This window comes from Rhea americana, unplaced genomic scaffold (genome assembly GCF_003343005.1).
Source record: "Rhea americana isolate MKP2758 unplaced genomic scaffold, rheAme1 scaffold_10, whole genome shotgun sequence".
NCBI classification, from domain to species: domain Eukaryota; kingdom Metazoa; phylum Chordata; class Aves; order Rheiformes; family Rheidae; genus Rhea; species Rhea americana.
This window is the reverse complement of record NW_028185039.1, coordinates 1,219,497-1,234,036: the sequence shown is the minus strand read 5'-3', so window position 1 is coordinate 1,234,036 and position 14,540 is coordinate 1,219,497. Positions and strand designations below refer to the sequence as shown.

General features: G+C 36.1%; 1 protein-coding gene across 1 annotated transcript in view; it reads left to right on the top strand.

Moving 5' to 3' along the window:
* Positions 1–14,540, top strand: part of EIF3B (eukaryotic translation initiation factor 3 subunit B) — a 19,718-nt gene that overhangs the window by 1,191 nt on the left and 3,987 nt on the right. Inside the window, exons 3-15 of the mRNA XM_085300470.1 lie at positions 5,299–5,491; positions 6,093–6,212; positions 6,306–6,363; positions 7,025–7,153; positions 8,208–8,365; positions 9,277–9,408; positions 9,525–9,591; positions 10,108–10,154; positions 10,946–11,156; positions 11,771–11,843; positions 12,375–12,497; positions 13,022–13,100; positions 14,168–14,306. Of these exons, the coding sequence (XP_085156596.1) occupies positions 5,299–5,491; positions 6,093–6,212; positions 6,306–6,363; positions 7,025–7,153; positions 8,208–8,365; positions 9,277–9,408; positions 9,525–9,591; positions 10,108–10,154; positions 10,946–11,156; positions 11,771–11,843; positions 12,375–12,497; positions 13,022–13,100; positions 14,168–14,306 (1,529 nt within the window). The remainder of the gene's footprint in view (positions 1–5,298; positions 5,492–6,092; positions 6,213–6,305; positions 6,364–7,024; positions 7,154–8,207; positions 8,366–9,276; positions 9,409–9,524; positions 9,592–10,107; positions 10,155–10,945; positions 11,157–11,770; positions 11,844–12,374; positions 12,498–13,021; positions 13,101–14,167; positions 14,307–14,540) is intronic.

Sequence of the window (14,540 nt, the reverse complement as noted above, 5' to 3'; positions counted from 1 at the left end):
TGGCAGCTGGCGCGCCCGCGGCGGCAGCGCAGTGCTGGCTGCGGTGGTTGTACCGGCTGCAGCGTCCCCTCTGTAGCAATGTTTCTGAAGTGCAATTTCTTCGTGCACATCTGTGCACCATGGCRTGCTCCTTAATCGCTGTTGTTCTTAAATTTACCCTTAAAATTGGAGTATCAACTTACGGGCTGTCCTGGCAAAGTGGAATCATCAACCTCTGTGTTTTCTCTTTGCCTCCAGTAGTTAAACTGAACTGTGCAAACAATTTCTAAATTGTTGATCAGATACTAATGAACCAGACTTCTTTGTTTTTTCAACATCTTCAGAAGGAACTCTGTAAAYGAACAGTGTGAATTTGAGAAGAGTGACGACTCAGTAAGAGTTGTCATTGGCACTTTGTGGCAAGGAAATATGGAGAAAAAAGGTTCTCATGTTTGAAAGTTCAGACTGAAGCTCTTTGAAATGATTGTATATTGACGTTTAAAATGACTGAACCACTGTGTAGTTACAAAAATAATTATGGGGATACCTAATTTTGGCATAAGGGAGTTAAAACTCTAATATCTTTGTTTCTTTCAGATGAGTCTTGATAAACTGTCCCATCTGGACAGCAGAAGTACTTGTCTGGTTTACCAATACTTGTTCGGACATATATGCTGTCATGGGCCTCTTGTAATAGTTATGCCTAAACTGGGAAAATAGTTCTTACAACATTTGGTAGTTTGTTCTTAAACTGTTTTTTTTGGCTGGCAGTGAAGCATAGGTGGTATATGTGCCTGCAGTATTCCAGTCCTGTGTTTAGTTTAATGGAAGATCAGGGAAGTATCATAAGTTAAGGAAGCATTTTTTTTCTCAGTTCAGTAGTCTGTCTTGTCTCTTCTCACTTGTGCATTTCTTAAAGCTACTTCGGCAAAATTACTTGCAGGAATGTGACTGGCTTCTTTTGTCTAGTCAAGTGTTTGTTGATATACCTTGTCTACATTTGGGATGATTATGTTCATTTCTTTCTTTCTTCTGCAAAATAAGGCAGATTTTCCATCCTTACCCTTTCTGTTATTAAGGATGAATCTGAATAACTTTTTCAGCTATATGAACAACACCATATTAATGATGAAATTACTGTTTTAAACTGCTTGTTTGGCTTTTCTGCATGTACATGTTACTTCTTGAGCTGTCATCTTTCTTTCCTCTTACCATGGTAACTCCCTATGGAGAAAGGCAGTCCATCAGTGTCAATGAGCCAGGGCTATAATGATAACTGATAATATCACATTTTTCAGGAATACTTGTGCTAGAGCAACTTTAGATTGGATCATCTCAGATATATGTTACTTTATTTAACTTTTTCCAGAATGATATTGGCACCACAGAACAATTGATCCAAGTTCAAGCAGGAAGGGATGTGTCAGATAACCACTTAATGGTGAATAAACCATTTAGTTCACATGATGGTAATGGTCCTTAAAACTGGCAGCTGAAGATAGCTGTTTACCCACCACACCCTTCTTTTTTGGTGGAATAAGAGCTGGTTAGACCAGCTTTTTACTCTTTGAAGGTTCTTTTTTTTACAGTTTTGAACTTAAATTAGAAGAGTGTGGTACTGTGTAGGTATTTGTCTTTCTTCTGTTACAGTTTTCATTCAATACAGGTGTATTGTGTGTACTTGCACAAGCATCTAGATATGTAAATAGGTTGATCTGGAGTCCTACAAAGTTTTCATGGGAAGCAGTTATGAAAAAAATGACTAAGGGAGCCTAAATACCAATGATCCTTCTATGTCTACTTCTTTTTCTCTTGAATGCTTATGTGAAAATGATCTTGCTGTTCCTTGTGGAGCATGCTTCCATCTTATATTTAGGAAAAAATCTAAGCTATGGAACTGTTGGATAAATAAGAAATTTATGTGTTGTCATTTTACTGTAATATCAGATTATAAAATTCCTTCCTTCAGTCCCTGAAGTCTTTTGTAGGCATAGGAGACACTTCAGTGCATGTCTCCTAAATCCTAATTAATTGATTATCTATCTCTAACTTCAGTATACTGTTAACTACTTGGAGAATACCTAAGTCCTGAAATAATATTTTAATATCCAGTGTATACTAGGAAATGAACTTAACTGCAAGTCTTCTGTGTTCATGTCTTACAAATCTGTAACACAGAGTTTGAACTTGCCCTCAACTTTGTAGCAGGGAGCTAAAAGAAGGAAGCAGGGCAAGGTATCCAAAATACATTCAGTTTTACCTTAAACCACTTTTAATCTGTGTAGGTAGAAAGTGCTACATAGAGWGTGATTTCCAGTAGCCATTGCTGTGCTTTGAAAGAAACTAACTTTTCGTTGTTGCRTGTTGAGTTTTGCCTTCTACTACTTTGCTTACTTGTTTGTTCCAAATAGTGCTCCTGAAGTCTCATCTGTGAACGTGCTTACTGGGACTAGTGCTTCTAGCTTGCTATCAAGRCTTTTGATCATCTTCAGTGATCTGTGTGGTTTTGTGCTATCAGAATATCTGTTCTTAACTCTGTTTCTTTATAAACTTTTTCTATACTTGAGTTTTTGTTTTCCTATTTTCAGTCTGCTACTCTGCTAAGGACTGTATCCTAACTTGTTCCTTAAAATTCACTTCTAGCAAGCCTTCCAGCTCTTCACTCATCTTTGCATTGTGCACTGTTCACTGAGTATTTGCCTTATTCTGCAGTGTGAATGAGATCTTAGCCATTCTTGAATAGCTAGTTGATAGTAACTTGTTTGAAGTCTTTTCAAAAATGGATAAAATATATATACATTAGGCTTGATGATATAAGTAACTAACCTTTTTCCRAATCCTGGAACTGATTTCCATTCATAAAACTCCTCCTCTTGCTTATATGCCAGTGCAAATAGGAGAAGTTTGTGGATGTAATCTAAAGTGCACAGAGTGAGTAAAATGTAGTAACATGGAAGATCATTCCTTTAACCTCTTCAACTTTCTTTAGTTGCCACCATTAATAGTAAATTTTCACAATTTCTGGGTCTGTGGTTAACATCGTTCAACTTTTTATTCGTAGTTTATACATAAACATGGACTTCTGAGTAACAAGTAGTACAAAGAGCAATATTCCGAGTCCTATAAAATCTTTGTGGTGCTAACATCTGTTTTTGCATAAATTTGTGAAGTGTATTGTCCAAATCAGAGAGACACGTGCAGTAATCCATTTGAGTTTAAACTATAGAAGGTTAGGTTTTCATTAGGTTGAAATTCAGAGTAAACATTTTTTTCCACTGCTAGACAYTTTCCAGCACTGTTTTCTGTTTCTGTTTTTAGGAAAAATAACTTAAATTCCAAACACACAAAAAAAGGTAAATATGTCTTTAAAATATCAACACATCTAATGCTCTTCATCATTTGCTCTCATATTTGAAAAAATTTATACATGTATTTAGTCTTTTTGCTGCTCTATGAATATGGTTTGTAGTCTGACTCTTCAAATTTCATCTTCATATTGCACTTCCGAAGTATAGTGGAGTACACTTATTTTCTGTCTAGTCTTGAATTTTATAGTGCTCTTCATATAATCTTACTGCAGATACACATATATGGTTACCAATATTTGGTCTACTTRCATGGCATATGTGAAATTTTCTGTCCTTCTTTTACCTGCTTTTCAGCACGCTTGAATATTTTTGTCATCAGAATATCAGTTTTGGGCCATTTAGGTACACAAAACTAAAAATATCAGTAAAACAGAAATATTCTGCTATTTGTAACTGATGTTTAGCTTTAGAACACGATAAGGGAATAATGTTAATTGTAAATTGCTGGAACATTACCAATTAGACCATAAAAAAAGGACCCACAATCTAGACAAGAATTAACATATACGTGTTTGAATGGGATAGTTAGGGGTAGTGTGGGTGGAGGTTTTTTGTTTGTGGGTGGTTGTTGTTGTTGTTGTTTTTCCCTGGAAAGGTTTAAAAATAACTTTGGGTTAAAGATATTTGGCAGATTATGTATCTCTTTGCTTAGTGATGCTGGCTCAATCTCTTAAAGTGATTTTTGATTGTTGGCCCTGCAGATCAGTACAACTCCATAGCTGGGCAATGTCTGAGAAATGTTTCAATTCATACATTAGCAGTGGGGTTCAGCTAGTGGATACAGAGTAAATAAAATTAACTTGAGGAAAAAATTAAAGTTAGATATCCCAGACTCTACAGGAGGTATATCTAGAATTCTACAGCATAAAACTAATACAGTGTTTTTGTTGCTGTTTCTAACTTTGTGCACAATTTACATATGAGCTGTGTACTTTTCCACCCTTTTTTCCCCAAATCCCAGTGCAGTATGCAAGCTGCCAGTGCAGAGTTACAATGTTTCTGAATGTTCTCAGTTCTATGTTTGTAAAACTTCAACTCTGTTGTAGTAAGAGTCTGTTCTCCTAGCAGTCTCTTCAGAATAGAAACAAACTTAAAGTGCAGCCACTGAACTGCCCATTGTACCAGCAAGTACTTTCTGAATTTATTAAATGATTTAGGAAAGGGGGGTTAGTGTGATTGAAGAATATCCAGAGTATGAAAAGGTGTGTGCTCATATTTGCTTGCTGCATGTATAATACGGCTTTTAGTGTCTTTACTTAGAATAGCTTCACTTTCTTGTTTAATTAAAGGTTGAGATGGAGCTTGATTTCTCAACCATAATTACAATGATGCTAAGACATGCAGAACTTCCAGTACAGAAGATGACTTTAAATGATGCTACAACTCTTGTAATACGGGAAGGAGGAACATGTTGCATTTCTTTTTATAATAGTCATCAGGTTATAATTTGGGTAGGTCTAATAGTCAGAGTTTGTGTAGTAAGACTTACAGATATATGCTTTATTATTAGCAATTTTAAGGATTTCAAGGGTCAGTTCCAGCTCCTGAAACAAATTAATAGTGTGATTGTTGATGTCTTTAATGTAAGGGATAGCTTTATGAAAGATTTCAAACTTCAAACAGTTAACTCTTGTCAAGAAACTAAGAAATCATGCCTTTCAGCAAGGAAATACTATTATGTCATTGTAGACTTATTCTTAGAACACTGCTGCGTGCTAAAACTTGAAGGAGGAAGTGCACGTGTTTTGGAGAATGTGGTCGTTGTTGGAATGCTCTCTATTCACTTAGGCTTTTTCTCTGATAAAGCAGAGCATTCATTCATTATCAGGATTCTTAAATCATGTTACTTAAATTCAAAGCAGTCTTTTCTTGTTATCCTTCTCGTTTTTCTGTCTTCTTCTTTCATGATGTAGATTGATATCTTAGTTTCTTGTATGCCTTTTCTTTGCAGAATTGCTTGGTGATGTACTGAAAGATCAGCCGCAGGAAGCAGATGGAATTGACTCAGTAATAGTGGTGGATAACGTTCCCCAAGTTGGACCAGACCGTCTTGAGAAACTGAAGAATGTCATCCATAAAATATTTTCCAAGTTTGGGAAAATTATCAATGAGTTTTATCCAGAAGCAGATGGGAAGACGAAGGGGTAAGTCATGATAACTCCTGCTGGAAGCGCTCTCTGTGTTCAGGATRCTTTAGTTAGTTTTGAAAAACACATTTCTGATGCTTTGGAAAAACCATTTCTTTGAAGTGATGTCTGAAGCCGTCTTTGACATACTCTGAATTTAGCTCTGCTAGGTTGTAGAGTAGATTRTGTTAGTGGCAAGGATGAAGCTGAATTATGTTTACTGAAAAATAAGCTRTGTTTTGAGGTGTCTGTGAATGAGCAACTACAGCAAGATTTTCAGTTTCTAGACATAATTTGTTATTCAGCTGGGAAGAGCTGCATACTTGCTTGATGCTAGCTGTCATTGCAGTTCTGTGTTGTGTGAATTTTCCTTCACTGCTTATTCTAGCCCATTTGCAGAAAGGAAATCAATTTCAGTTGGATATTGCCTGTTCAGCTCAAAAGCATATATATGCGTATGGTCGAAGTAGAAATTAATTGTTTTTGATTTTAACTAGTTAGGGACAAGAAGCTATTTTATAAATGTTGGGTACTGAATACAGAGTTCATTYCAATTGTTTTTTAGTATGAGCTGTTATGTAGTTATCACTAAATACGCTTTCATATTCCTTTGCTGCAGGTACATCTTTCTGGAGTACATGTCTCCATCTCACGCGGTGGATGCTGTGAAGAATGCAGATGGGTACAAACTGGATAAGCAGCACACTTTCAGAGTCAACCTTTTCACAGACTTTGATAAGTGAGTGCAGCATCATGTATCTTTGTAGCTTTCGGGAGTGATTCTAATCAGGAGTTTCTGCATCAAGTATAACCGATCAAATTGCTCTTGCAGATACATGACAATCAGTGATGAATGGGAAATCCCTGAGAAACAACCATTTAAGGATTTGGTAAGGTGTTTTTTTGAAAAAAATGAAAAAGTGTTTTGTGTAATATAAAATGATCACTTCATTGCTGTATTAATCATATCAAAATAGAAAACAGATATGCTAACGGTGTTTAAGTAGTAGCAGTGATCACATGGTCCTGTTCCTCTGTTTTCACTGTCATGAAGTGACAGGAGGAACAGTGGTTCTGCTTAGTAGTTTCACAATGGGTAAAAATTAAGGTAAAGAAGGATTTGCTGCAAGCCATTTGAAAAGGGAATTCTGAAAGTGTCTTATATAATTTTGAATGTTCAAGGCAAACTTCTGTGGTTGTTACCCCTAGTTTTGCAAAACGTCCTGTGAAGAAAGGAATCACTTGGGGGAAAAAAATACAACAAAACTAAATTGTTGGTTTTTTGGTTTTTGGGGTTTTTTTTTTGGTCAAGAAGTGTTGAATAGCATTAAACAGCTGGTCCASCTTTATGATCTGTTCTCCTAGTGTCCAGTAACTAGTGGTCTGTATTATTTAATTTCATTTTTCAAAATTTGTTTGCAGTGGTAAGACTCCAAAGTTATATGCTTTTGTATAAGACAGGCTTCTACTTGTTGGGTGGATGTTAATTTGRGGAACTTGTCATCTTAGCCTTTGACTCACTACTGATCTTTTTGCTTCTATTTCTCTTAGGGAAATCTGCGTTACTGGTTGGAAGACCCAGACTGTAGGGATCAATACAGCGTCATCTTTGAGTCAGGAGACCGGACATCCATTTTTTGGAATGATATCAAGGAACCTGTTCAAATTGAGGACAGAGCAGTGAGTGTCCTGGAAGTGCTGTACATTGCAGATACACTGTCAGTCTCCTTCAGTAGTTTTATACTATTTATAATACTTTACCTTTTGGGGTTTAAAAAATGAAATTATTTTTTTTCTGCTGTTAAAATGATGTCTTTCTCTCTTCTTCCTCTGAAGAATAGTAGTAAGATTGCATCCTCTAGAATCAGACTTATATGCTTAGATAGAAAAAGGTTTTGCTTTTGAAGGAATGTGGAGTTAACTGGTCTTCTAGCTGTCCATGATGCCTGATAGTTTCTTCCTCTGTATATTATAGATGATTCAGAAAGATCCRAAAGCCTCAGAGTCAGACTTTGAGGAGTACTATTTCTCATTGCTGAATATATGCTTAACTGGTCTTAAGTATGCTGCTTCTAATTGCTTTTTGCCTTTCTGCTGACTGTAGARGTGTTGAAGAGGAATGGAATAGCTGGTTTGGTATTAGCATATAAAAGGGAGAGTTTAGTGCACCTGTCTGCTGCCAGGAGTTGACTTCCTGAGAACCTAGGAACTTTTTCTTTCTCATGTAACCATTCTGCATCAGCATAGGAAGAAACTAATTCTGGGGTGGTGAGTAATCTTGTTCATGACCATAGTCACTGCCCCAGCTGTATGTTACTGATATCCCTCCACCTTAGGTGAAGGTCAGATGCAGTATCTTTGAGAAGTTTAGAATACTTCTGAGAAAGATATGTTCTCACAAGGACTGAAAGCCAATAAAAAGAAAGCCAAGCCTATTTTCACTGGATGTAGCTGTCTATTACTGTACAAAGGACATCACTATTCCTGGAAAACACTTTTGGTGATCAGTAAATTGCAAAGTTTCGATTTGCAGTTTAGAACCTGAAGAGTAAATACTGTGTATTATGTGCATGAAACTAAATATCACTCTTAGTGTATGCTTTCATTGATTCTGAAATACTCCTTTAGTAAATGGATTTGCAAAGTGTGATGCTGCAAGTCACGCACACTTTCTTTTTCCGTAGGAATCCACCATAAAACTAAATCTTTGTGTACATCTTTTTTCTTTCCCCAGCGGTGGACAGAAACTTATGTACGTTGGTCCCCGAAAGGTACCTACTTGGCTACGTTCCATCAGAGAGGCATTGCACTTTGGGGTGGAGAGAAGTTCAAGCAGATTCAAAGATTTAGTCACCAGGGAGTACAGCTTATTGACTTCTCACCTTGTGAAAGGTATAGACTATGACATTGGTTGGGGTTTGGGATCAAAATCTTGAGGCATGTATGTTATGATTGCTGTGTTTTTAAATCCCTGTGTATGGGTCTTAAGTTTTCCTTTGCCTTTGGAAGTGCTATTTTTCATGTCTAAATCTTTTTTTTAGAATGAGTGAAACTCTTTTTAAACTTCACRAAAAATATTTGAAGAAAATCTGGAACAATTGTTTGACAGAACTGAGTGCCAAGTCTTTGGAAGACGTTATCTGGGGAGGGGAACAGGGCAAAACAAATACCTCCCCCTTAATTTGGATGTGATGTCTGTTGTGTTAGATTTTTTTTTTAGTTCTTTGAAAAATTTTAATTGAGTAGCATCTTCTACATCTATAGTACAGAGTAAATTCCTTGTTTTCTTTCACTTCAGACAGCTCTGTGCAGAAGGTCAAAATCGGACGTAATCTGTCAGATGTTTCTTGTTTTGTTAGCTTTCAAACAATAGATACTTGGGAGTGATTTGATTTTATATTTTGTTGTAGTGAAGAGATACTATTTATTCCTAAATGGAGAAAAGCTTAGCACACCTATAGTTCAGCTTAGCAAAGGTCAACAGATATATATATTTGGTTCTAAAACAATAATGTTCTTGTGGCAAAAGTCCATAGTGAGTAATACTGTATTTGATGACTTCCCATTGTTTCAAAGATTTGCGCGTAAATTTAGAACCTCTTCAGCTAGAAAGATTTGAGGAGAATACCATGTCTTGGAAGCCTTCTCCCCCTCTATCACATTACTCTTATTGTTCCCTTTTCTCCAAAGGACCTTGTTAAAGAAGGTGCTGTTTGAAAGTGCATTGGGTTTGGATATTATTTGGATAAAAACCTGCTTGTGCAAACATGTTTCAACCATGAAACTAATTATTTCTTTTGTAGATACTTGGTGACCTTCAGCCCGTTGATGGACACGCAGGATGACCCTCAGGCTATTATCATCTGGGATATTCTGACTGGGCAAAAGAAGCGAGGATTCCACTGTGAAAACTCAGCTCACTGGCCTATTTTTAAGTAGGTTGAGCAGCAGTGGTAGAGGAGAGATTATATAGAGCAAGTTATCTTAGACTTTCTGTTTAGTAAGAAGGCAGTTCCCTCTCTAATGTTCTTTTCTCTTTTTATTTTCTTAGATGGAGTCATGATGGTAAATTCTTTGCTCGAATGACTTCAGATACACTCAGCATCTACGAAACACCTGTAAGTTTTTGCCCCCCCCTTCTTTCTTTCTTTTTTTCCTCCATTTCTGCATTAGAAGGTCAACCTTTTCCCTGTATTTTAACTGATACATTTTAATAATAAATTGTACAAGACTTAGACTTAAGTCTGTTTCATCTTGTGTGTCTTTCATGGATGAAGAAATGGTAGCTGAACCTGAGAGTAAACTTCACACTGTGCTTCTAGAAGGCCTAAAGAGCTCAATATACTACTTGTTAAGAGTCAATGGCATCAGTTATATGGCACTTCCCAAATCTTAATAGCAGATGAATGCCATAATTCCCAGGAGACATTATGAATTGCAGCCTAATCTTGTCTATTTTGCTTTTCTATTCTAATGCAGGCTGCTGTACTAAAAAAAAAAAAAAAAAAAAATCTTGGGTAATTGTGATATACAGATATTCAAAATATGAAAAAAATGGGATAAATGATTTCCTAATACACTATGTAAGAATGTTGCTAATTTGAAAATTCCCCTCCCCCCTTTTTTTTCTTTAGTCTATGGGTTTGTTGGACAAAAAAAGCTTGAAAATCACTGGGATAAGGTGAGTATGTTCCTGTGTAAAAATATCTATTCTCTTTAGTCGTAGTTTTTAAATATCTGGGACTGTATTGTAAGAGGGATCCTTAAACTGTTAGGTAGAGTAAATGACATATAAATGACTGTTGGAAAGGAAAGGAAAATTATCCATTTACTGATGTCCACAGGTGGCAGCTTTTGTTTTTTGAAGTACTTTGTAATACTGCTTAATCTAGGGGCCTAGCTTGGAAGACCTGTTCCTTGTGTATAAAACCAAACTGGAATGAAGTTTGCTAGGGAATACCTATTAGGATTTGCATGTTGGCTTAAAACAGTGTGTACTGTATGTGGCCTACTGACATGGAACTAGCTTGTTTTATGCATGTCTACGCAATAGACACTCTGATTTCTGAAACTGATGTACCTTTCTTTAAGGCAGTGAGAAAATTCAGTGTACCTGGGTGTGAGAGAGTATAATTTAATAGACAACATTTTTTTTACTCACCAGTTTAATGAGTCTATTTCTTAGACCTGTTGGGATTATTTAGTAATCATAGTTGGGGATCATACCTTTGCTTTATGCAGTGAAATCTATTGTTTTTATAGCATTAGCCCTATAGCAAGTTTAAGCAGTAGTTTAAAAGAGTTTTGTTGTGGTATGTGCAAGGTTATTAATGTGTTCCCAATTGTTTGTTTGCCTTTATTATTGAGAGTGGTATTTGTCTGCAGTTGAGCTTCAATATTGAAAATGGCTTCTGCTTATACTATTTCAAATTAAAAATTAAAATGGAATATTTCTAACTTCTTTGTGCATAGAGACTTTTCGTGGTCTCCAGGTGGTAACATAATTGCTTTCTGGGTGCCTGAGGACAAAGACATCCCAGCAAGAGTGACTTTGATGCAGCTGCCTTCTAGACAAGAAATTCGTGTGCGGAATTTGTTTAATGTCGTAGATTGTAAACTACACTGGCAGAAGAATGGGGATTACTTGTGTGTGAAGGTAGACAGGACTCCCAAAGGTACACAGGTGTGTGGATTCTGGTTTTGTTCATAAAACTTGTTTTTGTCTCATGCTGACATTTAAAAGACAGTAATGTAAGAAAATTAACATAGACAGAATAGTGTAAATTACATCATGTCAAAGCTATTGGAAAAGCTGTTCTCATTCGAATTTGAAGTATGGTGTGAGAAGTGCCACATGCACATGTTTGCATCTAAGATTTGCTTTGTGTTTACTGGCATCTTGGACTTGTTTTTAGAATGAATGAAGTCTAGACTTTCTCACAATTGTGCAGTTGTTGAATCCATAGGTCATGCTGTATATATATAACATATAACATACCATATGTTAATCTGTATTAATTATATTTTTTAACAGTCTGTAAAGGAACAAATTTTTGTGAAGAACTCTTACGTTATTCTTTAYCAGAACAAGAACTTAGAATGTGTTAGGTAAAGAAAACTAAAAATGAAGCATACTGAATATATCCACTTCCTTCTAGGAGACAAATCTCATGTTTTTGACACTCGTTACAAGTGCTGTCAGGCCACTTGTTTAGTCATTCTTCTATTTTTAGTGATTGAAATTTACTGTACTGTTTGTTTCTAGACTGAATAATGAGTTGGTTTTGGCCTTCACAGGGGGTAGTGACCAACTTTGAGATATTTCGAATGAGAGAGAAGCAGGTGCCAGTGGATGTGGTAGAAATGAAAGGTAAAGCCAAATATTTCCTTTTGATCTGTAACAGTGTTTTAGGCAACCTTTTATTGTAGGCATTTGTGCCTTTCTTAGTAAAGTCCCACCAACACCTGACAGTTGTTAATGATAATTAGGAAACAAACTCTTTTTCATGTGAATTACGTTATCTGTGTTGCAGGACTTCTTGTGTAAAATCTGAGAAGTCAAGCTTTAGTTGCTRTCCATGCATATAGTTGATTTAAAAAGTGGCAGAACTAAAAAGATCGTATTAATAAAATGCTAAGGCTGAAGATTAGTTTACTTGCTTATCTAGATGTATCCTGTAACAGATGAAAGAATTTGGAGCCAGTGCTTGTGACTATGACATGCTACCTGTGAAAAGTCCTGCATTTGCTTTATTAATCTTTGTTTTATGAGGTAGTCTTTACAGCAGAGTTTGTAATTTATGGTTCCTGTCTTCAGCATCTTGGTTTTCTTTGGTAACTGTTTGAAATCAAAGCTCTTTATTTTTTTTTTTGACTGAGTTTTGACTTCTCTTTGTTACAGAAAGCATCATAGCCTTTGCCTGGGAACCAAATGGAAGCAAGTTTGCTGTGTTGCATGGAGAAACTCCACGAATTTCAGTTTCCTTTTACCATGTTAAAAACAATGGCAAAATAGAACTGATAAGTAAGTGACTAAAAAACTGGTGAAAGGTGCAGATATTAAGCATTTTATGTGGCAGTAACCTAGACATCAGACTCGGTTGTAGTTTTGTGGTAAATAGTGTGACATTAGGTGTATACTTAACACTGTATTCTAGAAATTTGAGTTTCTAGTGACATCTGAACTGTTTTCACTTGGACTTGGTCCAAGATCTGGGAATAAAAGATTTTTTAGCCAAAATAATTATGTGGTCTGTGGGAAGTCTATGCAAGGCAATAGCACAGACTTAGTAAGCTCCCTTTAGATGTAATTTATGTCCAAGTCAAGGTCGTGTGGTCTTCTGATCTTCCTCCTCTTCTTTTTTCAGCTAGCTTTGCATGTTCTGACACTACTGGGTTTTGTCTTTAGAAGTGTAGAGCTAATCTTGTTAGGACTTACTTGCAGAGTTCAGAAACCTCTTTTGAGCAATAGRTGGAGTTAACTGCTTATGAACTACTAGAAGGCTATGAGATGAGACTTCTTTCTACATTTGCATTGTTTCCTTCCAGAAACATTTGACAAACAGCAGGCAAACACGATATTTTGGAGTCCTCAAGGACAGTTTGTAGTACTGGCTGGCCTCAGAAGGTGGGTATTTCACAGGTTACTGAACAGCATATTCATTTTAACACAGGAAAAAGGCAGGAATATCTCATTAAGATGTGTATAGTATCACCATGAGTATTCTTAACATAAACTTTTATAACTTCAAAATGGACAAAAATCTTGCATATTAATTCTTTTTTGATGTTGTTGCTGAATGTCTGTTTATATTAAGGCCTCTCGGAAGAATCTCCTTTTGCCCTATTGTGATTTGTCAGTTGGATTCTAATAGGTGCTTGATCTTGCTAAGGCTTAGAAGGATTTTAATTGCTTGTAAATTGTCCCAGTTGTATTTTTCTGCACATATTGCTATCAGTTTGCAAAAGCAAAGGAAAGCAAGAGATACAATTTCATGATGTGGCTTAGTTTTCTGTAACTTTTACTTGCTGTTTTTGCTACCTCAATCAAAGAATGAATTTTTCAACAAAATAGTGGATATTTAGAAACACTCTTCAGTAGTTTACTTTCCGAGTTAAACGTTGACTTTGGACAACTCCGGTTTGTACCACATATGGCCACACTTCTGTGTTTCTGCAGTTGTCATAGCCTTATTTACTCTAGGCAGTACTTCATAAGACAAAGTTGATGTATTGTCAGAGTTGTCAAAAATAATATACATCAAATATAGTGAAAAAGGTTTTATTTGATCTGTTGAGTAGTATTTGCCTTTACGTGTTTTCAGAAAAACCTTTCTCATCTTAGAAATTTGTTTTTATTTTTGATCTTGTTTTCACTATGTCTTAAATATGTCTAAGCATATGATTGGCTATACCTCAGCTATCACCTGGCTTCATTATGACTTCAAGAATAGAAACAAAATAAGTAAGGGTCACTGAACATAGAAGCGAAGATGTATAATGTGTCGTTCTTATGCTTCGTCGTTCATTGTGTTTTAAAGCCACAGAAACACACTTGGGATATTAGCATGTTTATTGGTTACTCTAAAGAATTACACTCGTAGTGAGGAGTTGTAAACATGCAGCTTATGGAATGCATGTAAAAATCAGGCTATACTAGTGTGTGAAACAATCTGTCTTGTTTTGTCTTTGCAGCATGAATGGTGCCTTAGCATTTGTTGATACATCTGACTGCACCATGATGAATATTGCTGAACACTATACAGCTTCAGATGTGGAATGGGATCCTACAGGCAGATACATTGTGACTTCTGTGTCTTGGTGGAGTCACAAGGTACTAATACTTCCCCCCCCCCCCACTCTTCTTACAGAGGTATTGAAAAGGTCTTCTGATTACGAAGAGAAAATAGACACCTGTACCTCTTCATATGTCATAACCTGCACCATAGTTTTATCTATTAATCTCTAAGCATTTAGCTTTGAACCATTAGCTTYGTTGGTTATCCAAAATAAATTCTGGAAGGACAGTTCATGAGTCTGAACTGAGTGTCCCTTTTCTGAATTGATC